The sequence below is a fragment of the Bubalus bubalis genome, chromosome 12 (genome assembly GCF_019923935.1).
Source record: "Bubalus bubalis isolate 160015118507 breed Murrah chromosome 12, NDDB_SH_1, whole genome shotgun sequence".
NCBI classification, from domain to species: Eukaryota; Metazoa; Chordata; class Mammalia; order Artiodactyla; family Bovidae; genus Bubalus; species Bubalus bubalis.
In genome coordinates, this window is record NC_059168.1 from 103193530 (window position 1) to 103215946 (window position 22417).

At 67.9% G+C, this 22417-nt stretch overlaps 1 protein-coding gene across 3 annotated transcripts in view; it reads left to right on the plus strand.

The window, feature by feature from the left end:
- Positions 1 to 4541: 4541 nt before the first annotated feature.
- GPSM1 (G protein signaling modulator 1) overlaps positions 4542 to 22417 on the plus strand; it is a 28912-nt gene continuing 11036 nt past the window's right edge. For all 3 annotated transcript variants that reach the window (XM_044926632.2, XM_025262019.3, XR_006543708.2), the window contains exons 1-9: positions 4542 to 4695; positions 11816 to 12037; positions 12892 to 13027; positions 13936 to 14078; positions 14307 to 14430; positions 14734 to 14849; positions 15183 to 15338; positions 16377 to 16485; positions 17513 to 17636. In XM_044926632.2, the coding sequence (XP_044782567.1) occupies positions 4631 to 4695; positions 11816 to 12037; positions 12892 to 13027; positions 13936 to 14078; positions 14307 to 14430; positions 14734 to 14849; positions 15183 to 15338; positions 16377 to 16485; positions 17513 to 17636 (1195 nt within the window). In that variant the 5' untranslated portion in view covers positions 4542 to 4630. The remainder of the gene's footprint in view (positions 4696 to 11815; positions 12038 to 12891; positions 13028 to 13935; positions 14079 to 14306; positions 14431 to 14733; positions 14850 to 15182; positions 15339 to 16376; positions 16486 to 17512; positions 17637 to 22417) is intronic.

Sequence of the window (22417 nt, forward strand, 5' to 3'; positions counted from 1 at the left end):
AAGGGTCAGAGAGATGGGCCCGGGTCCAAAGTGAACCCAGGCATCTGGGCTGTTAAACCCAGCCTGGCCTGGCTTCCCCTCCCCAGAGGGTCTGGGGCCACCACCTACCGTCACGCTGCTGGAATGGGGAGATGCCGGTGGGCGTAGAACCCCACCAACAGAAGAAACCCACCGCATTTTCTGTTCCCCTGGGGGCTTCCGGGCATTTATTTGAAGCAGTGGATTTGACTTCCTAATTCTGTTTGGTTTATGAGGATGTGGGTGGGCTTCCCTGGTGGCTCAGATAGTAAAGAATCTGCCTGCAATGTGGGAAACCCAGGTTCGATCCCTGGGTTTGGAAGATTCTCAGGAGAAGGAAATGGCAACCCACTCTTGCCTAGAGAATTCCATGGACAGAGGCTACAGTCCATGGGGTTGCAAAGGGTCAGATATGACTGACCAACTAACACACTTAGGCTGATGATAAAAGATATCCCCTCCCACCCCACACCCAAGGCCTGGGGGGCTTGGAGCCACCCGAGGAACCTGGAGCCCAAATACACTCCCCTCTCTGTCTCCGTCTCTTTCCCTGACTCTCTGTCTCTCCGTCTCTACCACTGTCTCCCTCTGTCTCTCTCTGTCTCTCTTTCTCCCTCTCTTTCTGTCCCTCCGTTTCTCTCCAGCACTCACAGTGTCTGCCAGGCCTGGGGGCACAGACTGGCAGGGCGCAGGAGTTTCGGTCCCATCAGCCAGGGTGATGGGACCCATCCAGCCCGCTCTGGACAGGTGAGCACGGGCCTGCCCCATGGGCACCTGCCTCCTCCCTACAGGGCCCGGGGCCACAAACCCGGTGACAAAGCTGCCAGCCAGCGGCCCAGGAATGCTGTGTGGCCGGGTGTCACTGGATGACACGGTGGCGTGCGGCTCCGAGCACACCTCCAGCTATTTCCTGGGCGTGTCCTCTCCCCGTGAGGCCCTCAGGACCTTGGGGTGGGCAGACCGTTTCCTTCCGGGCTTCTTGCAAAAACCCACTGTCCACCTAGAGCTCCCACTCCAGGGACATCAAGGCCTCAAGGAGAGGAAGTGGCGGCGGGTGGTGTCTTGGGGGCCTCGGGGCAATGGATGGCACGTACCCCAGAGCTGTGCAGTAGAGTGAGTTCTTTCTCAGGGTTATGAGATTATTAGAAATGATGGTAAAAATGTGTGTTCTTTTTACCTAAGCACATATGTGCACGCATGTGTGTGCGTGCATTTGTGTGTTTGGGTCTCTCCCCTCTCCCCGTCTACCTTCTGCCTCGGGTCCCAGATTGGGCATCTCCGCTGGTGGCACCTGGGGGTGACCCAGGCCCCCCTGGGCCCTGCAGGAGCAGTCTAGTGCGGAAGAGGGGCATGAGGGGGTGGCAGGAGGCAGGGACTGGGAGCTGTCCCGCCAGCCACCAGGTCATCCTCAGCTTGCCCCCTGCCCCAGCAAACACCTGGGGGTGGGGGCTGTCTCAGAGGTCGCATGTCCTGCCTGAGCCTTGGAGCTGGTTCTTTGTGCGGGGATGGCCCCGGGCAGCCTGACCACCTTCTCCCAGCCTGGTCCTCACCTGAGGCCCATGTCGGCCGTGAGTGCCCTCCTCTCTCCAGAGGCCCAAGGCCTCTCCACCCCCAAAGGCTCAGCCACCCCCTGCAACTGTCCAGCGTCACTTCCCTGCTGGCCTGTCTGGGGGACAGGCCCAGGAAGGGGTCAATTAGGAAACCGGGCTTGACCTCAGTTCCCCCGAGACCCAGCCCGGTGACCTAGGGCATCAGTGTCCGGTCTGCTCACCAAGGGGAAGGGCGTGCTGATGAAGCGGATGCCAGGGAGGGCTGAGTGTTGGCGGACAGGCACGCGGCAGTTGCCCCCCGGCGGAGGTGGCGCTGCTGACAGCCGCCAGCAGCAGGGTTGGTACTCTGAGTGCGGTGGGAGGGGGGCGCGGCTCGAGAGAGGTGGTGCGTCTGGGGACAAGGTCCAGCATCGCTGCCTGCGCCACCCACAGCATTGTCTTGCTGCCGCCTGTTAACTAGGGCTGGAAGGAGGATCCAGGTGGGAAACTGTTTTTCTTCCCGACACTCCTTAGGGAATGGATGGAGGGGGTGTGCTCACGGCTTCCTGTCGGAACACTCTGCCAGGGCAGGCGCTCCGAGCATCACAGGGGAGAATTTACACGACAGGACATGCAGAGCGCAGGTGTGTGCGGGTAGCAGGTCTCTGCCCCAACCCCCTGGGAGGCTGGGGGGGAAGGAGGAGCAGCCCCGAGGGTGAGCAGAACAGATGGGAGGGTGGTGAGCCAGGTCTGCGGCCCCCAGGACCCCTCCTCCCCCAGACCTGCCTCCCGGCAGCCCCCTGCTCTCCGTGGAGCCGAGGCACACTTAGTTTCACACCTGGGTGGCCACGTGCTGCCCGTCCACACTCCACCCTCCTCCTGGGTCCTCTCCACGGGAGTCGGTCGGGTCCCTGGACGGGAGAAGACACACCTCCGTGCCGTGTGCCGAGGACTGCCTGCAGGGGCCCAGAGGGGAGGAAGCACAGTCCCAACGGTAGGCACCCTGAGCTCTGACTGCCGCCCAGCACCATGACCAGCACTGTCTGGACCCACGATCCTTCCCGACCCCAGCGGCATAGGGCCGCTGAACCCTGAGGGGTAGAATGGAAACTCAAGACAGGGAAAGCAACTTGTGCCAGGCACCCAGCAGGGCTGGGGTGGGCAGGGCCTGATTCAGGCCAGCTTGAGCCTGGCCCGTTGCCCAGCACCCCCAAGACGGTCCTAGCTCCCCTGTGGAAGCTCTGATAGAAGACCCTTCCAGCCCAGGGACTCCAGCTTCCCACGGGTCTCCCCCTTCCCAGGAAGGAAGAGAGGACACCCACCCCATCCCTCTGCAGGGACCACCCCCTTTCTGCCAACCACAGCACATCACCACAAGGGCGGCCTTCCTGACACAAGGCAGGTGGCTGCACACCCAGGTGACCGTAGGGAGCCAGAGCGGTGACCTCCTGGGGACACTGAGCTCAGGCCTGGCACAGGCGGGGGGCCCACAGTAGCCCTCGTCCTTGATGCCAGCCCAGGGGTGCCCCAAGGAGGCAGGCCTGGGGCTGCCCTCAGCACCCCGCGCTCCGTAGGGGCCAGCTGGGGGCCGTAGCCAGGCCTGAGAACAAGGCCCTGCCCGGCTCCTGTGGTCACCGAGGGAGGCTGCGTGGGCTGAACTGCCGGCTGCTGCGCTCTGGGCACAGATGGTTCTCATCTTCGCTGCCTCTTCCGCAGGAAAAACAGACCAGCTCGGGGCCAAGAGCCCTTTTTTAATCTCGTGTTTATTTACGCTGCCTTTGCCTGAAGCCAGGGTCCTGTGGGCTGCACTCTGCCGAGGGTCCTGGCTGGAGCGGAAGGTCTGGCTGGGGCGGCCTGGCTGGCTGGCATCTTCCTGACCTTAGGGCAGTGCTCCGGGAAGGGGCCAGCGTGCCCCCAGGGGAAAGCAGCCCATTTCCCGTCCCCAGACTTGTCCCTGTCCCGTTGGGTCACAGCAACTTTTCCAGGATTGGAGTTCTCTGGCTGCACCGGGAGGGCGGAGACTGAGAAGGGTCCAGGACAGAACCTGTGAGACCACCCCCACCCCAGAGCAGTCAGAACCCGGGGGTGGAGGCGAGGCCACGTCACCCGTCAGGGGCCCCAGGAATCCCCAGGAGAGGAGGTGGCCCGGTGCTGGGATGCTGGACTCAGGTGGGTGGGCACAGCCCGGCCACTCTCCTTGCAGCCTTCCACGGTTTTCACAGACAGCGGAGAAGACCAAGGTTGGGTGTGGGGAGGCTACCGACCAAGGTCTCAGAAGCGAGAAATGCAGAGTGGTGGGCAGGCTTGCAGAATCTTTGCCTTCCCAGGCCAGCTGACCCCCAACACACACACACACACACGCACACACACACACGCACACGCACACAGCCGACCCCCAACACACACACACACACACACACACACACACACACTCAGGCCCTGCCTGAGGCTGCTCCACCCTCCCACGTGCCCCAATTCACGTGGGGGATGGCCTCGCCAAAGTGTGCGGAGGTGCCCTGCACCCACTGCCCATTTGGAGAAGTGGCCGAGGCACCTTGGGGCTGGCCCAGAGGAAAGGCAGAGGACCACCGAAGGGAGGAGGGGTCACCTGCCAAACAAAGGCGGGAGGGCCTTCAACCGGGTGGAAGAAGGGGTCTCCCAGGCCCCAGAAGCCCCCGAAGCCAGGCTGACGGCCAGCCCCTCCCCCGCACTCACCGTGGAGGGGGTCGTTGGGGGCACACCCTCCGGGCCGGTGCCAGAGGAACCCCCAAGGCTCTGCCCCGCCCCCGCCCCGCGGGGGGCCCCCACCCCCGGCGCTGTCTCCCCTCCCCCACCCGCGCGAACAGAGGAGGGACCGGCGGCTCGCCCGCGCCCCCTCCCCCGCGGGCGGCGGTGACATCACGGCCACGGCGGGAGGGGCGGCGTCGCGCGCATCACTTCCTCGGCGCCTCCCGCCCGCGCGGACGGACAGACGGACGGACGACGGGCGGGCGGTGGACAGCGGCCCGCGGCCCGCGGACAGGCGCGTGGGGCCGGCGCGAGCGTGGGGTGCGCGGCCCGCGGCCCTCGGCTCCCCCGGCCCCATGGCGGGCCCGGCGCCTCCCGCCGCCGACGAGCTGCCCGGCCCGGCCCGGCGCCTCTACTCCAGGTGGGCTGGGCGAGCGGCGGGGACGCGCGGGGACCGGGCGGCGGGGGCCGCCGACGCAGGAGGCGGGAGCGGCCGGCCCGGAACAAAGGCGGCGGCGGCGGCTGGCGCGCAACGTGGCGGGGACGCCCCTCCCAGTGGGCCGGCGGGGGTGGGGGGACGCGGGGTCAGGGTCGGGGTGCCCCCGGGCGGAGGAAGGGGAGTCCGAGGCTGGGGGCGCTGGGCCTGCCACAGCCCACCCCCTGGAAACCGGCGAGGGAGGGGCGGCTAGGGGGTGGGCAAGATGGGCCCCCCTCACCGCAGTGTCCAGGGCTGGGAGAGGGGCCCCTTCTCCAGCCCTGCCCTGCCAGCAGCTGGCCTCTAGCACAGCAGGTGTGTGGTGGGGGCTGCCAGGACTTCTCTCCCCAGCCTGGCACCTCCTTCCCACTGCCACAGCGCTTGTGGGGAGGGGACCACGGCTGTGTCACGGGTGGGGCCCGTCACCCCCCACCCACCAGGTGCCCCTGCTTCAGCAGATTGCAGCTGGGCTGGGGTTACAGAGCCAGGCAGCTGGGTGGGTGTGTGCCTGCCTGAAAAGGTGCCTGCCTGGGGCGGGTTCCCGGGTGATGCCAGCGGTCCGGGCCCTGCGCCCTGCGCCCATCAGGGATGACGGGGTGGCTCTGCCCCTGGGCCGCGTGCCTGCTTGGTGACTCCCTGCTGGTCGAGGGTGTGCTACAAGTTGATGCCCTGGGCCTGACCTGGGGTGGGGAGGGCACAGGTCTCTCAGGGCTCGCCTTCATGTGCAGATGTCCGGCAGAGCGGGGCCGGCACGAGTGCTGGGCAGCGCCCGCTTCCTAGCTGCGGCTCCCAGAGGCAGGCCTGGCTCCTCATGGTCTGGACAGGCCCCCGCCTTGGAGTGACCTCATCCGGTTCCCCCAGCCATCCTTAAGACCTGGGGGGCTTCTGAGTCTTCAAGGGGCCTAGTGTGGCCTACACAGATTCTCCAGCCCAGCCGCAAACCTCTGCTGGGTGCCCCCCCCCCGCCCCTCCGTCACCTCTCCCCACCCCGACCTGTGGAATGAGGCCCTGGCGGCCCCTCCCACCTCTGTCTGGTCTGTGCTGCTGGCTGGAGACACAGCCCCCATTGTGTGGTCTCGGAATGGAGCGCGGAGCCCCCGGCCTGACTCCCGGGCCCCACGCAGGGGGAGGGGCGTGCCAGTGGGTTTACTGACAGCTGACGCCGGAGGCCTGTCCTTGAGGACTCCTGCATGGCAAACCCCCCTACCCCCTGCCCCTATGGGAATGGGGGGCTCTACGGACCACGTCTGCCCAGGGTGGAGGCCACGTTCTGGAAGAATGACAGGCGTTGATCTGGCTGTGCATGTGTGTGCAGGGGAGCTGTGGGTGGAGGGGGCCCCTGGGCGCTTTAGCCTTGGGAGACCCTGCGGGCGGAGCGTGCGGTCCACATTGTGCTAGCCTCCCCCTAGGCTTGACCCGGGAGCCTGGGGTGTGGGCGGGTACAGGGACAAGGACCAGTGGCCTGGGGGAGCCGTCTGTGGGCAGGGCAGCAGAGCGCAAAGCGAACACGCGAGAGGCCCCCGGGTCCCGCCGGACTCCTTGCAGGCTGAGCCCTGGGTGGAGGTTGTGGGGGCAGACCTGGCAGAGAGTCCGAGCTCATGGCCAGGAGCCTGCTTTCAGGGCCTGTGAGGAGGCCCCTGGGGATGGGGGTCGGACCTGAGCGTGACTGGGTGTGCGCAGGGTTCTTTCTGCTCGGAGCTGGCTTCCAGAGGCCGCCAGAAAGCTGTCCCCTCGGAGCCTGAATGTCCAGGGAGCCCCGCTGTGGTGTGGGAGCCCAGGGCAGCCTGCAGCCGGGCATGTGGATGCCCCACGGACAGGAGCCATTGGGTCTGAGCACTCCACGGGTGGCTGTCCCAGAAACCCCAGCGTGTGGGGGGCTCCCTGGGGCCACGTCGGGTCTCCTCTGCCTTGTTCCCCCCCACTGCCCCCGCAGCCTGGTGGCTCCCCTTCCCACACCAATGTTCCTACCTGGGGAGATGAGTTCGGTTCTTACAAAGTGGGTCCTGGATTTGGGCTTCGAACTGGCACTGAGAGGGGCCTGAGCGTGAGTGTGTCCAGGAGCCCACCATGTCCCGAGGGGGCCCTGGAGAGGGGACCAGGTCAGGTAGGCAGAAGTGGCTGAGGTCTCACAGGAGCGATTAATACTGAGAACCCTGGTGCACTGCCCCTGGGCCTGTTTCCCCAGGGCAGAGGTGTGGGGTGGAGGGCCTGGGGAGAATGGGTGGGTAGCCAAGAAGCCCCCAAAGTGGGGAGCTGTGGGCTGTCCTCTTCTGAACTCCTGCCTTCTGTGAGGCCAGCAGCTGAGTGCTCCTGGCGGGGGCTGGGAGGGGAGCGTGGGGTAGGGGGCTCGTTAGAGGTGCCCCCACCAGCAGGTTCCCGGAAGGGGATGCCATGCCACTGGGCTCCCTGGACGTGCGATCCTCAGGTGCTCGCTTTCTGAAGCTCGTGACAGACACGCCTCTCCCCTTCAGTGATTCCTGCCCCCACCAGGCCACCTGTCCCTGCTGTTCTGAGATCACCCCCAAAACTGAAGGGGAGTCAGTGTGGCTTCACTCTGGGGATGGCAGGATGGGGTGAGCGGGAGCCCTGGGGTGGCTGCCCAGGCACCCAGAATGTGGGTGACAGCCTTGGACAGGAATGATTGCCTTTATCAGAGAGGGGTCGATGGGGACCCAGCCCCCACCTGGTGAGCCTCTGCGATGGCCCCCAGGGGACACTGGGCCATCTGGGGAGACAGGTGGATGGGGGCCTGTGTGGGCAGAAGGCAGGGCAGTAGGGGCCAGGGCTGACGGCTACTCTCGGACGCCGAGGACGGGTGGGAGGGGTATCGGGGGTGACGTGGTGGCCAGAACAGCAAGGTTGGCCGCTGGGCGGTCAATAAGCACTTCATTAACTGGTAAGCCAGTGGGCAGGTGGCGGGAGCTTGGCAGACGGTTCCCTGCCTCCTGGCCACTGTGGTCTGGCTGCTGGGAAGGCTGACCCTGGTCAGCCACTTTGAAGGAGAGATGTTCTGGGCCACGCTGGTGCTGGAGAGCGGATCTCACAGGTGGATGTGGCCCGGCTGGGGCAGGCAGCGTGGTCCCTGAGGCCTCTGAGGCTGGGGGCCCGGTCTCTCCCCAGGCTGTGGGGGACTGTCGGTTAGCAATTAGGGACCCGTTTAGCCCATGTGGCAAATCCCAGGTGTATGGGCTGCCCCTCTCTGGGTTTGAAGGGTGAGGCTGGCGAAGGGGGAACTAAGACCGCAGTCCCGGGCCCTGAAAGCCCTGGCCAGTCTGGCCCAGGGCCCCAGGGAGCCCCTGTCTCGTGCCCCAGCAGCCTCTGGGTGGACAGGCCTGCTGGAGGCCCTGCCGTCCTGCAGTGTGGCATCCTGGGCAGTGGACAGGGACGGGCAGGCCGGCTCGGCAGGCCGATACTGAACGGTGGCCTTGGGGCGCCACAGCTCTGGTGCGTCCCCAGCAGACGTGGCTCCCACAGATACCTCCAGGCCTGTGGAGGCGGTGTGGAGAGACAGACTTCCAGAGCCTTCTTCACTGAGCCAGGAAGTGGGCCTGGCCAGGGTGGGTGGTCTCGCGGGGGAGGGGAGAGGATGGCCTGCGGTGCGGGTGTTGGGGGGCTGCTACCCCAGGAGGCGGAGGAAGGGCCTGGGGTTGACATGAGGGTGCAGAGTTTGGGGGTTCAGCTTATCGGCAGGAGCTGGGCAAGGAGGACATGGTCCAGGCCCTGTCCTGCCCCTCAGCTGAGCCGTCCCGGGGGTGGACAGAGGCCTCAGGGCCAGGAGGAGGATGCAGTGTCCTGGACCCCCTGAGAAGCAAGGTCCGGTGCACACGGGGGTGCGGCTGGCCTCGGTTCTCATCCTCGCACCCTTGATCTGCCCGCCTAGCGCCCTCCCAGACACCCCCTGCCCCGGCCAGAGCAGCAGTGTCTGCCGACCCTGGTGAGCTGATGCTGGCCTGGGTCAGTATCCCGGGCGGCTTTGCCCCAGGCCTCCCGCCGCCACCCTCGCATCCTGTCTCTGCTCAGACACAGGTGGTTTTGGGGGTCAGGGCCCAGCCTGGGTCTCACTGCCCCTGAACCCAGCCTCTCCCTCCCTGTCCCGGGTTCCCTGCTGCAGCCTCGCTGGGCCTCCTCCCCGGCCGAGGCCCATGATTGAGATGGGCGAGCGACCTGGCAGGAGGGGCTGCCCATGGTGGGGGGGACAGAGCTCCCAGCAGGGGTAGGCCACTGTGGTGCCCCGAGGGGCCTCGGGCTTCTCCCCGCTGCTCTGCCCGACTGAGCCCTGGGGCTGGGCCTCGGCACTGAGTGCCCCCCACCGCCGCTGCTCCTCCAGAGGCTCTGCCCTTTGCCCAGAGAGGGTCTCTCCAGCCTCCTTATCAGCCACGGCGCTGGAGAAGCTGGGAGCGCGCTGCCAAGGTGGCCCAGGGGCCGGCACCTTTCAGGAAAGGTGCTGGGGTGGCTGGAGGGTGTCTACTCATCTCAAGTCCCCAGCCCCAGGCTCCTCCCGGCCTTGCACCCGGGGACACTCGAGGCCTGGAGCTCACTCGACGGTCAGGTGCTGGTCACCCAGCAGCATCCCGGAGGCTCAGGGGACTAACAGGGTGACCTGGACCCTGTGCCCCCGTTGACCCTGCCGCAGGCCAGGCTGGGCGTGGGGGCGGACATGGCAGGGGTCCAGGAGGACAGGGCGAGGCCAAGTGAAGACCCTGCCCATCCCAGCTCTGGGGCGGGAGTGGGGGCCACCCGCACTGGGTCCTTGGTGCTCCCACAAACCGATCAGGTGCTCTGGGCTCCTTTGTGCTGTGTGGCCGGGTTCTGGCCCCGAACCGACCACAGGGCTGGGGGGCAGTAAGAGTCTTGGGATGGGGGGCGCTGGTGCTGCGCGCCTCCCCGGCTGTGTGCCAGCCCCTGAGGGGAGCGTGTGGACAAGCTCCCTCGGGGCTCCCGCCCGCCCGCCCTGCTGACGGTGCTGATCCCAGCTCTGAGCCGCCCTTGATCCTCTGATCCGCTGCAGGCCCTGGGAGGCCGTGGAGAACCTGCCAGAGACCTGGGGGGTCCGTGGGAGCCGGCTGCCCTGGGGTGAGGGTGGGGGGCGGGCAGGGGACCCCGCAGCCGGCCGGGGAGGAGGCCCGGAGCCCCCAGCATGCCGGCTGCTGCCCCGGAGGGCCCGCCCGCGGCCCTGAGCTTGGCTGAGAAGGCTGTGTGCAAGGTGGTGTACGGCGCCCCGCGCCCGCGCCCGCTGCTGCTGCCCGTGGGCCTGGAGCTGTGGCTGTATGTGCAGAAGATGCGAGACCTTCGGGGGAAGAGGTGCAGCAGGCGGGCACCTGCAGGAGTGGGGGCGGGGCTCCCGGGACCCCATGCCTGGCACCTCCCCAGGAGGAGGCCTCCCCCCATTGGTGCTCCCAGAGGTGGCCACACACCCTGGCGTCGCACCCCTGCGCCCTTGACGCCTGGGCACGGGGTCCTGCCCGTGCCGGAAGCCCCTGCTCTGAGCCACTGCTGCCGCATGTCTGGGCAGGGAGGGGGCGGCTCCGTGATCAGATTGGGGCCAATGCCCGCGGGGCTCTGGAAATGCCCACGTTTTGGACCCTGAGTCCCCGGGGAGGAGAGGGCAGTTGGCTGTGTGGCGAGCAGCTGGGCAGGGATGAGCAGGCCTTAATTAAGGAGCCCCATGCATGGCCCTGGCTGTGGGGGTGCCGCTGCCCGTGGGCAGTGACGTGGCATCTGGAGGGCAGGGCGCTCGGTGAGGCGGGTGTGTTGTCAGCGGGACACGCTGACGGGTCTGACGGCCGGGTCTCAAGGCCGGGTCCCTGACCTCCAGCTCTCAGAGGCTGCAGGGCTCTGCTTGAGTCTCAGAAAGGCTGGGAGAGGGCGGGGTCCCCAGGCGCGGGCCCTGCACCCTCCGGGAGGGGAGGATCAGTGACCCCGATGTGGGGGGCCGCCCGGGGAATGCCTTGAGCCTGTGGGGTGCAGGGCACAGGGCTTGGCTTCTTGGGGGGTTCGCAGCTGCATCCCAGGCTGTTCTCAAGGCGTCACCGGTTTTCTCGACGACCCAGGGGCAGCGCGAATGGGCGCTGTGATCTGTCTCAGAGGGGCCTTTGGATAGGGCGATTGAGAAGCACTGGCCTAGAAAATGTTGCCTGTTTCTTAGGGAAATAATGTTGGCTCCCCCGGTAACTCCTGGTCATTGCTCAGTCCTAACGAGGCGGGGATGAGTTCGGGGTGCAGCGGGCCGTTTGGCGAGCGCACTTTAAGTTACTCTTCCACAAGCTCTGGCGACACGAAAGGCGGTGGGAGTAAGGGGACGGGGACAGGTTCTTGAGCTGTCTCCCACCTTTCCGGGGCGCACTTTTGCGGGCTGTCTCAGCGGGGTGGGGCGGCAGGAGTCCCCGCCCTCTTCTGTTCAGGCCCCCCGCCAAGACTCCTTCTGTGCCTGCCACCCCCCCATCCCCCTCTGGCCCCAGGACAGGACATCGGCTCAGATACAGCCTTGCCCCCAGAGGTTAGGAGGCTGGCACAGGGACAGCCTAGGTCCCTCCGAGAGCTTGGAGGTTGGGCTCCACTCTAGGACACAGGACAGGGAAGGGGCTGGGATCAGCTCCCACTGATGTGGCCCCGACCGTCTCGTGACCCCGTAAGCCTCCCGTCCTCAGCGGGCATCAGGGCCCGCCCCAAGCCGCTGTGGCCCCCCTGGAGGGTGGCGGGTGGCGGGTGGCACCCGGCCCAGGGGCAGCCCCTCCGCCCAGCGGCCAGGAGTCGGGATGGAGGCCGTGTCCTCCGGTTGCAGGGGCGGCTGCAGCTGCACTCATGCCTTCTCCCTGCAGTCTGGGGCCCGGGCTTGGGGACGGGGCGGGTGGGGACAGGCAGTGAGGCTCTGGCACCACGAGCCACACAGCGTGCTGGCCTGGGGGCGGGCTCGCCGCCCCACCCAGAGCTGCCTCTGCGGGTTCATCCAAAGGGAGCCAGGCCCCAGCCGTCCGGGGGGCCCCGTTGTGGCAAGGAGGAGCCAGGGCCCCAGGCCTGATGGCGTTAAGGGGCCCGCTGGGACCCCTGACCCGTCCTCTCTGCCCAGGATGGAGGCCTCGTGCCTAGAGCTGGCCCTGGAGGGTGAGCGGCTGTGCAAGGCGGGCGACTTCAAGGCGGGCGTGGCCTTCTTTGAGGCCGCCGTGCAGGTGGGCACCGAGGACCTGAAGACGCTGAGTGCCATCTACAGCCAGCTGGGCAACGCCTACTTCTACCTGAAGGAGTACGCGCGAGCGCTGGAGTACCACAAGCACGACCTGCTGCTGGCCCGGTGAGCCGGTGTCCCCACCCGCCCCGCGCGAGTGGCCTGCCCCCGTCCATATAGCCCCCGGCCCGGTCCATTCAGCCCCGGCCCCGCCCCCACTCGCCCCCGCGTGGGGGGCCCGCCCCCTTTCCGGCCCCGCCCATTCAGGCCCCGGCCCCGCCCCCACCCGCCCCGTGCGAGTGGCCTGCCCTGGGGGCCCGCCTCCTTGTCGGCCCCGCCCATTCAGGCCCCGGCCCCGCCCATTCAGGCCCCGGCCCCACCCCCGCCCGCCCCAACCCGTCCAGTGCCGAGTGGTCTGACCCTGGCGGGAGCCCGCCCTGCTCCACCCGAGCAGACCTCCTCCTTGCCGGCCCCGCCCATTCAGCCCCCGGCCCCACCCCCGCCCTCCCACACGCCCCCCTTTCCCAGGGGCTCCATTCTCCTCTGGCCTCCAGAGCTTCCCCCCCCTACCCCGCCCCGCCCCGCCCCGCCGCCTGCTGACCCTCCCTGTCCACCCCCAACCCCAGCCCCCAGACCTCCCAGGCGGGGGCTGGGCTTCTCGGTTCCGAGCACCTTGGCCACAGGCCTCCGCCTCCAGCTCTCGGGGCTAGCCAGCCGAGGTCGTGTGCGCCAACAGAGCTGCCACAGGGTGAATTCCCATTGCGAGGCTCCCTGTGTTCCCGGCCTTGAAACCGGGCTTCACCAGGGACTCCCCGAGACCTGGCCTGGTGGAGGGGCGATCCTGGGCTTGGCCCGCCACAGAACCCCTGCCCAGCACCATCCCAGGGACTGCGGGGCCTCCCCGGTCCTCCGAGGCCCTCACGTGGGTCTACGCTGGGCTCAGTCCTCAGTTCAGCCCCTCACTCCTTTCTGTCCTCCAGGACCATTGGTGACCGCATGGGGGAGGCCAAGGCCAGTGGGAACCTGGGCAACACGCTCAAGGTGCTGGGCCGCTTTGACGAGGCTGTCGTCTGCTGCCAGCGGCACCTGGACATCGCCCAGGAGCAGGGGGACAAGGTGGGCAGGCGGCGCTGGCCGGGTGCCCCAGCTGGGACGGGCCCCAGAGGACACCACCCAGGGTCCCTGGCGCCCCGGCTGGGACGGGCCCCAGAGGACACCACCCAGGGTCCCGGGTGCCCCGGCTGGGACGGGCCCCAGAGGACACCACCCAGGGTCCCGGGCGCCCCGGCTGGGACTGGGCCCCAGAGGACACCACCCAGGGTCCCGGGCGCCCCGGCTGGGACTGGGCCCCAGAGGACACCACCCAGGGTCCCGGGCGCCCCGGCTGGGACGGGTCCCAGAGGACACCACCCAGCGTCCCGGGTGCCCTAGCTGGGAGGAAGACGGGGAACGGTCTCTGTTCAGAAACAAGGGCGCTTCTGGCTCACGCAGAGGCCATGGGGCTGAGCCCCGGGCCCCCGTCTTCCATGTCCACTCCTCTCTCACCGACCTCCCCACTGCGTCCACCAACAGTGCCTGTCACTGCGGGGCCAGGGGGCGGCGGGACTGGAGGTGGCTCTGGGAGGAAGCCTGGGTAGAGAGGCTCTGCTGGGCCCCTGACGGCTGCTCAGTGTCCTCCCGGTGACCTTGTGGGGTCAGCGTCCCTGCCTCTGTATGGATGACATCACTGCTGCGGGAGGGCTCCACCGCAGAGGTCACCGACTCGGCCCGGGCCCCCTTGGAGGTGGCAGAGCCGGAGCCCTTAGCTGGGGTGTCAGAGGGGTGACCCGGGAGGGACAGACCCCTCCTCATAACCCCTACCTTAGTGTCTGGACAAGGTGATGCCCTTGAACTCGTAGCCCCAGGGGCAGGGGGGACCACGAACCAGGCCGTGGAAACACCAGCTGTGTGCCTGCAGGGTCTGGGTGCCCAGCTCCTTGGGACTGCGGCTTTGGAGGCAGCCCCAGTCTCGGTGTCATCCCCAGGTCGGGGAGGCGAGGGCTCTGTACAACATTGGCAACGTGTACCATGCCAAGGGCAAGCAGCTGTCCTGGACTGCCGCGCAGGACCCAGGGCACCTGCCGCCTGCTGTGCGCGAGACGCTGCGCCGGGCTTCCGAGTTCTACGAGTGAGCAGAGCGGGCGGGGCCCCGGGCGGCCCCCCTCCCCACAGCACCCACCCCTGGCCTCGGCCTGACGGGCCTCAGCGCCTGAAAACCAGAGTCCTCGAGCTCAGCACTGAGCCGCCCCCATTAGGGGGCATCACCCCCGGGGGCCACAGGCTCAGCATCCTCTGGCCTGGGCGGGCGGCGGGGTGTTGCTGGCAGGGATATGGCTCACACGCACTGGGCCTCCAGGAGGAACCTGTCCCTGGTGAAGGAGCTGGGTGACCGGGCGGCCCAGGGCAGGGCCTACGGCAACCTGGGGAACACCCACTACCTGCTGGGCAGCTTTGCAGAAGCCACGGCCTTCCACAAGGAGGTGAGCGGGGTGGGCTGCTGGGCAGCTTCGCAGAGGCCACGGCCTTCCACAAGGAGGTGAGCGGGGCGGCGGGCTGCCCCCAGCCCCTTGCTCCGCCTGGGCTGGGTGCCGGGGCTCCTGGGCGGGGTGGCAGGGCTGCCCCCAGCCCCTCGCTCCATCTGGGCTGGGTGCCGGGGCTCCTGGGCTGCCCCCTGGGCAAGCGGACGTCGGGCTGGCTGTGCCGGGCGGGCGTGCAGCCCTGCCAGCGGCAGCGGGTGCCGGGCTGCCCCGTGACCACCCCAGGCCTTGCATCTGTGTCCTCAGCGCCTGGCCATCGCTAAGGAATTTGGAGACAAAGCGGCAGAGAGGAGAGCCTACAGCAACCTGGGCAATGCGCACATCTTCCTGGGGCGCTTTGACGTGGCTGCCGAGTACTACAAGTAGGCAGCCCCCACCGCCCAGCCAGGGAGCGGGTGGGCCGGGGAGGGCATGGGTGAGGGCGCCTGGACACCAGGCCAGGGAGGCTCCCCCCACAAGGCCTGCCCGCCCGGCCTCCCCGGGACCGTGGGTTGAGGGGGCAGTGCTCTGTGTTACCCCACAGCAGGGCAGAGAGATGCCCTCTTGGGGTCCTGGGGCTGGATCTGCGCCCCCCACCCCTGTCTACCCCTTGGAAGGGGGCTTGGGGAGAGCGAGCAATGCCCCGGCCCCCGGCGGAGGGGAATCCTGGAACCCCCCTCCCTTCCTGGGTGACCCCTGCTGCCCCGCCCCCCCAGGAAGACGCTGCAGCTGTCCCGGCAGCTCAAGGACCAGGCGGTGGAGGCGCAGGCCTGCTACAGCCTGGGCAACACGTACACGCTGCTGCAGGACTACGAGCGCGCGGCGGAGTACCACCTCCGGCACCTGCTCATCGCCCAGGAGCTGGCTGACAGGTGTGCGGCGGGGAGGCAGGCGGCGCAGGCCCACGGAGGGCTCCGACTGCCCCCTCGGGCCCCAGGCTGACCACAGCAGCCTGTCGGCTCGCTGGTCTGGGTCTGAGCCCCGCTCTGCCTCTGACCACCAGGGGACCGCCCCCTGGGGCTCAGCCTTTTTCCATAGATCAGCCGCGCCACCCACCGGGAGGGAGTGGGGAGACCCCTGGGCGCTGGGCTGGCTGGGCCCCAGTCCTCAGCCCGCTGCCCCCTTGAACAACACCCGCCCCTCCAGCCTCCCTCTTTCCACATCTGTGTGCGCGTCAGTCTTTGCGGAGACACAGACCGACTGACAAGACCCCTAAGGTCACAGCCGTGCGCGCAGGTCTGGGGGGGTGGTGGCTACAGCAAGAAAGCTCGGAGTCCACAGGCCAGAGCCCCTCGTGGCTGGAGGAGAGGAAGGGTCTTCCGAAAAGCCGCCCTGCCAGGAGGCTTCACAAGGGGCTGTGGTTTTTCTTTTGGGTGACGATGTCTTGGAAGTAGTCTGAGTCAAGGGCTGTAGGTAGTGAATGTACGTGGAGCCGCTGAATCGTGTGCTTTACGGGGGTTGAGGTTATATTACTTTTACCTCAATTTAAAAATTAACATGGACTTCCCTGGTGGCTCAGATGGTAAAGCGTCTGCCTACAATGAGGGAGACCCGGGTTCAATCCCTGGGTTGGGAAGGTCTTTGGAGAAGGAAATGGCAATCCACTCCAGTATTCTTGCTTGGAAAATCCCAGGGATGGAGGAACATGTTAGGCTACAGTCCATGGGGTCGAGAATCGGGCACGATTGAGCCAAGGGAATGAAGCCAAAGCTGCCGCCAGGGTGCGAGCCTCACCGGCCACCAGGGGGTGCTCGAGGCCACACCTGGACCACCCACCCTCCCCATCCTTCACCACCTCCCAAGGTGGGGACCCTGACCACCTGGAGGCTGGGGGCGCAGGACGGTGGGACTGAGTGGGCAGGCTGGCAGGCCTGGTGGGCAGACATGGACTCAGTTTCCCTCCCTGGCAGAGTGGGCGAGGGCCGGGCGTGCTGGAGCCTGGGGAACGCCTACGTATCCATGGGGAGCCCTGCCCAGGCCCTGACCTTTGCCAAGAAGCACCTGGAGATCTCCCAGGAGGTGAGCCGGGCCTGCCCTGCCCTCAGCCCTGAGTCTGCCCTTCGCCAGCGTTGAAGCCCTCCCCCAGCCCCTCCTGGCATTGCCTGCAGACATCTGGGCCACGTGCCTCTGTGTGCCCTGAACTCTTTCCTGGTGGTCGCCATCTCCTGTGAAGGGGCCCCGGCACCCCGTGAGGGGCCTGGCGGCCCCTCCTTTCCTGCAGCCAGATGGTCAGGAGGACCCCAGAGGTCAGCGGGGGCCCATTCTCGCCCCTCCGAGTGTTAGTGTTGCTTTTGGAAAGCCACCCTCCACTGCTCCTGTCCCTGATGGAGCTGCGCCAGGCTGGGCCGCGGCATTCCTGCGCCCGACAGCCGAGTGGAAATCACCTGCCAGGGGCAGTCCTGGCATGAAGGCACGGCCACCCCGTGGGGAGGGTCTTTCCCTGGGACCGCTCAACCAGGCACCTTCCTAGGGAAGTGGGCCTGTCCACCCAGGCCCTCCCACCGTGGCCAGGGTCGCCCCTGGGTCGGTGGGCACGGGTGGGCCCTGGCTCCCAGCCAGCCCCTCCTCGCCTCACCCCTCCCGCTCCTCGGCCCCCACCCCTCCCCTGGGAAGCAGCCCCAGGTGCAGAGCCAGGTCCCCTCCCTCCCCAGTGCTGCCCAAACCCACCGCGTCCAGGGGCGGGCAAGGCCCTCAGGTGCCCAGGAGGTGGGGGTCGGGCAGGGGAGCTCAGGTCAGGGGAGGGCCTGGCTGGGGGGGCCCTGGAGCTGCACTCGGGTCCCCCGCCAGCCCTTCCTGTGTCCTGCTCCCGGGTAAGCACAAGGCCTCCCTGCCACGAGGGTGCTCGCCAGGGCTTCCGGGGATGCGGGGCTGAGAAAGGCCGTCTGCTCATGGGAAGGCTCCACGTGGCACGGCTGGACTGGGCTGTGGGGGGCTGTACGTACCCCGGGAGATCAACCCTCTGGGTGCGGTGGGGCCAGGTGCCCTTGGAGCCCTGGGGTGGTGGCGGTCCCATGGGGGCCCACTGACCTGGCCCCCCTGGCTGCAGATCGGGGACCGCAGCGGGGAGCTCACGGCCCGCATGAACGTGGCGCAGCTGCAGCTGGCTCTGGGCCGGCTGGCCAGCCCGGCGGCCGCGGAGAAGCCAGACCTGGCCGGCTATGAGGCCCAAGGTGAGTTACGGGCCAGAGTGGGAGGTCCCACGCCTCCTGCCCCAGGCTCTGACCTCAGCTCAGGTGCAGGGGCCTGGGAGGGCAGGGATTGGCAGGCTGGCCGCCAGCAGTCTGGGCACTGGCTCATGCTGGGGGGCTCGGTGGGGTCTGCCCCCGGACTGCAGAACGTTTAACGGAGCTGCCAGGTTAGGGACGGTGTTGAGCCCCTGTGCCCAGGGGGCGTCAGCCTCTGACAGAACCTGCCTGTTCCGGAGCTCACAGTTGGGGTGGGTGAAATGACGGGGTGCTGGGGGCAAGGTGGATCCAGAGATGGAAAGTGGTGACGGACAGACAGGGTCCCTGCGGGGCAAGGGGGCCCGGGGCTGGTCCTTTCTGCCTCTGGGGCAGCAAGGGCCTGGGGTCACCCTGAGTGAGCCCCCCAGGTTTATCACCAGGGCAGGTATGAGGACAGGGAGCGGGGCTGGGCCTGAGGGAGGGCTTCTCGTAGGGACAGCGGGGTCGGGGCTGTTGGAAGGAGGGAGGGGGGCCTAACCGGCCAGAGGCCGGGTTCCAATCAGCTGAGGCCGGCTGATCGCCGCAGAGCCTGTAATCTCCCTGGTGGGCTCGCCCCGTGTGGGTCAGTGACACTTCTCCAGGCAGATAGATTAGGAAGTGTGTGTTGGGGGGCAGAGGACAGGGGGCTCAGGAAGGGGAGGGAGGAGGGCAGAGGCAGGGGGAGGGGTAGCCCCACGCTCCTCTTGCACTGCAGGGGGCGTGGGGCGGGAGCTGGACAGGCAGTTAGCCGTCCTCTCCCGTCCAGCTCACGGAGTCCCCCACCCGTGGCTCTCAAGTTTCCAGGGAGTCCAGCCCCCAGTCCCTCATGGCAGGGCTCCCCGGGTGCCCGCCTGCCCCGGCCTCCGAAGCCCCCTGGCCCGTCTGGCTGCCGTGTCGGGTCTCTGGGGCTCTGGGCTGTAACACTGGCGGGCTTGTGACAATGGCCAGTCTGGAAGCCGGGGGCACACGTCACCCTCTGCGATGGAAGGGAGGCAGCAGAGGCTCTGGGACCCTCCGCCGCCCTCATTCTGGGGGCACTGTGGCCCATGGGGTGGGATGCAGTGTGGCCCCCCCTTCCTCTCGCTCCCCACCCCATCCCAACCCGTGCGCGCTGACCTCTGCTCCGCAGGTGAGGTCTCCCGAGGGTGGCAGCTCTGTGCAGAGCCCCCTGGCATGCCTGGCCCTACGAGGCCGTTCTCTGGGGACCCAGCAGCCGGTGGGGGCAGGGCCGGGCTCAGCATCTGGAGGGACTCCCCCGGAGGCACGGCCCAGCGGCCGTCTGCTCTCCTGGTGTTTTCCTTCTCCTCCAGGCGGGCAGAGGAGAGGGGGCCGCGGGGAGGGGTGGGAACAAGGCGGCCTCTGTCCTCCCCGCGCCTGCTCTTCTGCTCAGCCCGGGGCCAGATCCTTCCCCGCCAGGGCCCCCGGAAGCCTGCTCCCCCCAGGCCGCCAGCGCCCGGCCGCCAGCAGACGCTGGATGAGGCTGTCCTCGGGAGGACGGCAGCAGGGCCCAGGCCTGCAGAGGCAGATCTAGGGGCCTGGGGATGCCGCTGCCGGAGGCAGGCCAGCACCCCGAGTCTAGGCAGCCCCGGAGGAGACCCCGCGTCCGGTGAGCCTGGCGGGGGTGTGGGGGCCGCGGCAGCGCTGTCTGCAGGAGTGGCATCGTTTGTTCATTTATTCATTCACCGGTTCATTCCGGGGCATGCTGAGCGCCGGCGGTGGTCTGGCCCAGTTTCCGGAAAGCTGGGAAACTGTCTTCTGGGAACTGTCTTGGGCACGGGGAGTGTTGTGGGGGTACAGCTGCAAACCCAGAGCTTGGTAGTGGGGGGAGGTGTAACCAGCCCTGGTGGAGGGGCGTCCTCCCAGGAGGAGGGTCGGGGAGACCGGCCACAGCCCTTGTGGTGGGCGTGGCCTTGTGACACCCGCGAGGCCCGTGGTGGTGCCGGGCCTGGCGGTCACTGCCCGGCTGGGGGCCAGGCCTCAGGGCCTTTCCTCCCTGCCTTGATGAAGACAGGGGCACTGTGCAGCTGCAGGACCCAGGGTCAGCTGGGTTCAGTGCACGTGACCCTCACGGTCCTCGCTGCCCCCACCCCAGCAAAGAGGTCCCAGAGCCAGTCTGGGTGGGCGGGGCCACCTCCTTGCCGCCAGTGCCCCGGGTCAGGGTCTGTCCTCCCCAGGTGCCTGGTGTGCCCACCCCTGCCCATTCTAGTAGGGCGCCTGGGGGGTGGGGCGCGCCGGACAGTTTCCTGCACCCCTGGCGGCATGGCTGGTGCACAGGATGAGGGAGTCCGTCCCGAGCCCTGGGGGGCTGCCTGCCCGCCCCCTCTCCAGGACGCCCATCTGCCCCGCTGCCCCAGCTTGTGCCCACCACAGTGCCCTCACCCTCTGGGCCCTGCTCGGGGTGCCCTGGCCCCAGAGCCCCTGGAGCCCTGGACACCACGCCATTCTGGAGGCGGGGGTGTGTGTTGGTGTCATGTCTGAGTGACTGCTTAGGCTGCGGGCTCTGGCCCCGGCTGACCTCGCTGAGCCACTGTGTCCACGTCTGAGAAGCAGGCCGGCTGGTCATCCCGGGAAGGTGGCTGGGCGGGGACAAGGGCATGACTCACGTCCTAGGAGGCTGAAGACCAGCCCTCCGTCTGTCTGTGCGTTCAGCTAGTGGCCTGCAGCCCACCCAGGTTCCCGCGATGGACAGACCAGGGCCGTGGAGCCACGGGCGCCCACCTGTCCCCATGTCTGTCTCCTCTCCGGCTCCTCTCAACCTGGCCCTCCTGCCCTGTCACCTGCTCCATGCAGGCCCGCCTGTGGCCCGACGGCCCATCCTGACTCTGGCTCCCCGCCCTGGGGCTCTGTGGCCTTCTCCAGGCTGTTGCCTTGTTTTGAGCCCACGTGTCCACGTCCTGGTCCATGGCCGGGACCTTCTTTGCTGGGGATGGCCCAGAGGGGACAGCGCGTGAAGCTGCCCATGGCCCCACACAGTAGGCGCTCAGTAAATGCTTGCTATCTGTTGCATTCTTAAAGTACCTACTATGTGCCGGGTTCTCTCCGAGTCTGAGGGCCGCAGCGGCGATAACAAGTGACGCATGCAGAAGGCCAGTCACGTTACAGGCGCTTTGGGGCTGGCTGGGGATCTGGGGTGGGGCGGGGTAGCCGTAAACACAGCAGTAGGTGAGCCACGCAGAGGCTGCTGTCACGGCCAGCTTGAGCCTCGTAAGAAACCCCACAGACAGGGTAGCCTGCTGGCGGACACTTACTTCTCAGGGTTCTGGGGGTTGGGCGTCCAGCAGCGGGGCGTCCACGTGGTGGGGTCCTGTGGGGGGGCCTTGTCCTGCATCACAGATGGGTAGGGGTGGGCCTAAGAGTGTGGAGGGGGTGTGCCCCCCGAGGGCCTCTCTGTCTCCTGTGAGCCTCAGTCACCCCCATCACCCCCCAGGCCCCAGCCCCTGGACCATCGGCTAGAAGTCTGGGGTTTCAGCATATGAAATCTGGGGGACCCAAACTTTCAATCTGTACACAACATTTGAGTGAAGACGTGAAGGAGGGCAGAGAGGGTGCCGGGAGCTCAGGGAGGAACCACAGCCTGGGTGAGGGAACAGCCGTGCAAAGGCCCCGCGGCAGGGGAGGGGGCGGGGGCCTCGTGGACCTTGTATGAGTCCCACCCCCATAGCTGGGGCGTCCCACGGGTCCCACGAGCAGGAAGACCCAACCCAGAACTCGGGCACCTCTCGGGCCCTGGCATGGAGGAGGGACCGCGGGGCAGGGCTGGGAGGGCGGTTCCGGGCGGACTCCGAAGGTGGAGCCACCGGGAGCGGGGAGTGGACGCAAGGACAGAGCGGGGGCCCTGGGCTGGGCAGCTAAAAGACCCGCGAGTTGGAACAAAGTGTGTCGAGATGCCCGGTAGGGTCAGAAACAAGGGCGAGGGGCTCAGACTGGGTGGCGGTGGGCGGTCCTCGGGAAGTTTCCAGGCCCGACCCCTGGGTGGGCAGGGCAGGAAGCCAGCCAGCGGCGCCTGAATGTCCCCAGTCAGGGCCGGCTCAGCCCTAGGACCGTTGGAAGTGCCGGGTTCAGAATGCACCGTGCAGACAGAGGGTGCATTTAGCCCAGCCCAGCCGGAGGGCCTTCCACCCGTCGTCCACATGGGCCATGGAGGGGCCCGCCCCGGAGCCGGGCGCGGCTCAGAGGGGCCGTTAGTGGTGGGGGCCAGGGCGGGACGGGAGCAGCCGTGTGGGGCTGGGGCCCAACGTCCAGGGTGGGGAAGCCTCGTGGGGCCTCAAGGGGGTTGGGTGAGGGCAGCTGAGAGGAGGCTCTGCCGGCTGGGGTGAGTAGGCGCCATGGGACAGGGGTCCCTCTGGCTCTGTTCACTCCCTGTGTGGGCGTGATGGGCAGCCGGGGTCCCCTCTTTCTGCTCCTCTCCTTCAGCCGTGGGCCGAGGCTATGCCCCTCTGCCTCAGGGCCTGGCTGAGGCCCACCGGCCGGCGGCCGTTTTCCGTAGGGGCAGCAGCAGGGCTGGCCTGACCGTGGGGGCTGGGCAGCAGGGCTGGGAGCTGGCAGCTGGCCTGGTCCTAGGCCTGCGGACACCTTGGCACGGCTGGTCGGGCTGTGGCAGCCACCCCCTCCCTAGCTCTGGGACGGTGGCCACAGATGCCCCTCCAAGGACCCCTGGTGTCCCCAGCCTGGCCGGCATGTTACTCGGCCTTTGGGGAGGGGGGGTGGGGCATGGGGGTGGCTTCTTCCAGCCCTGGGGGCCAGGGCGG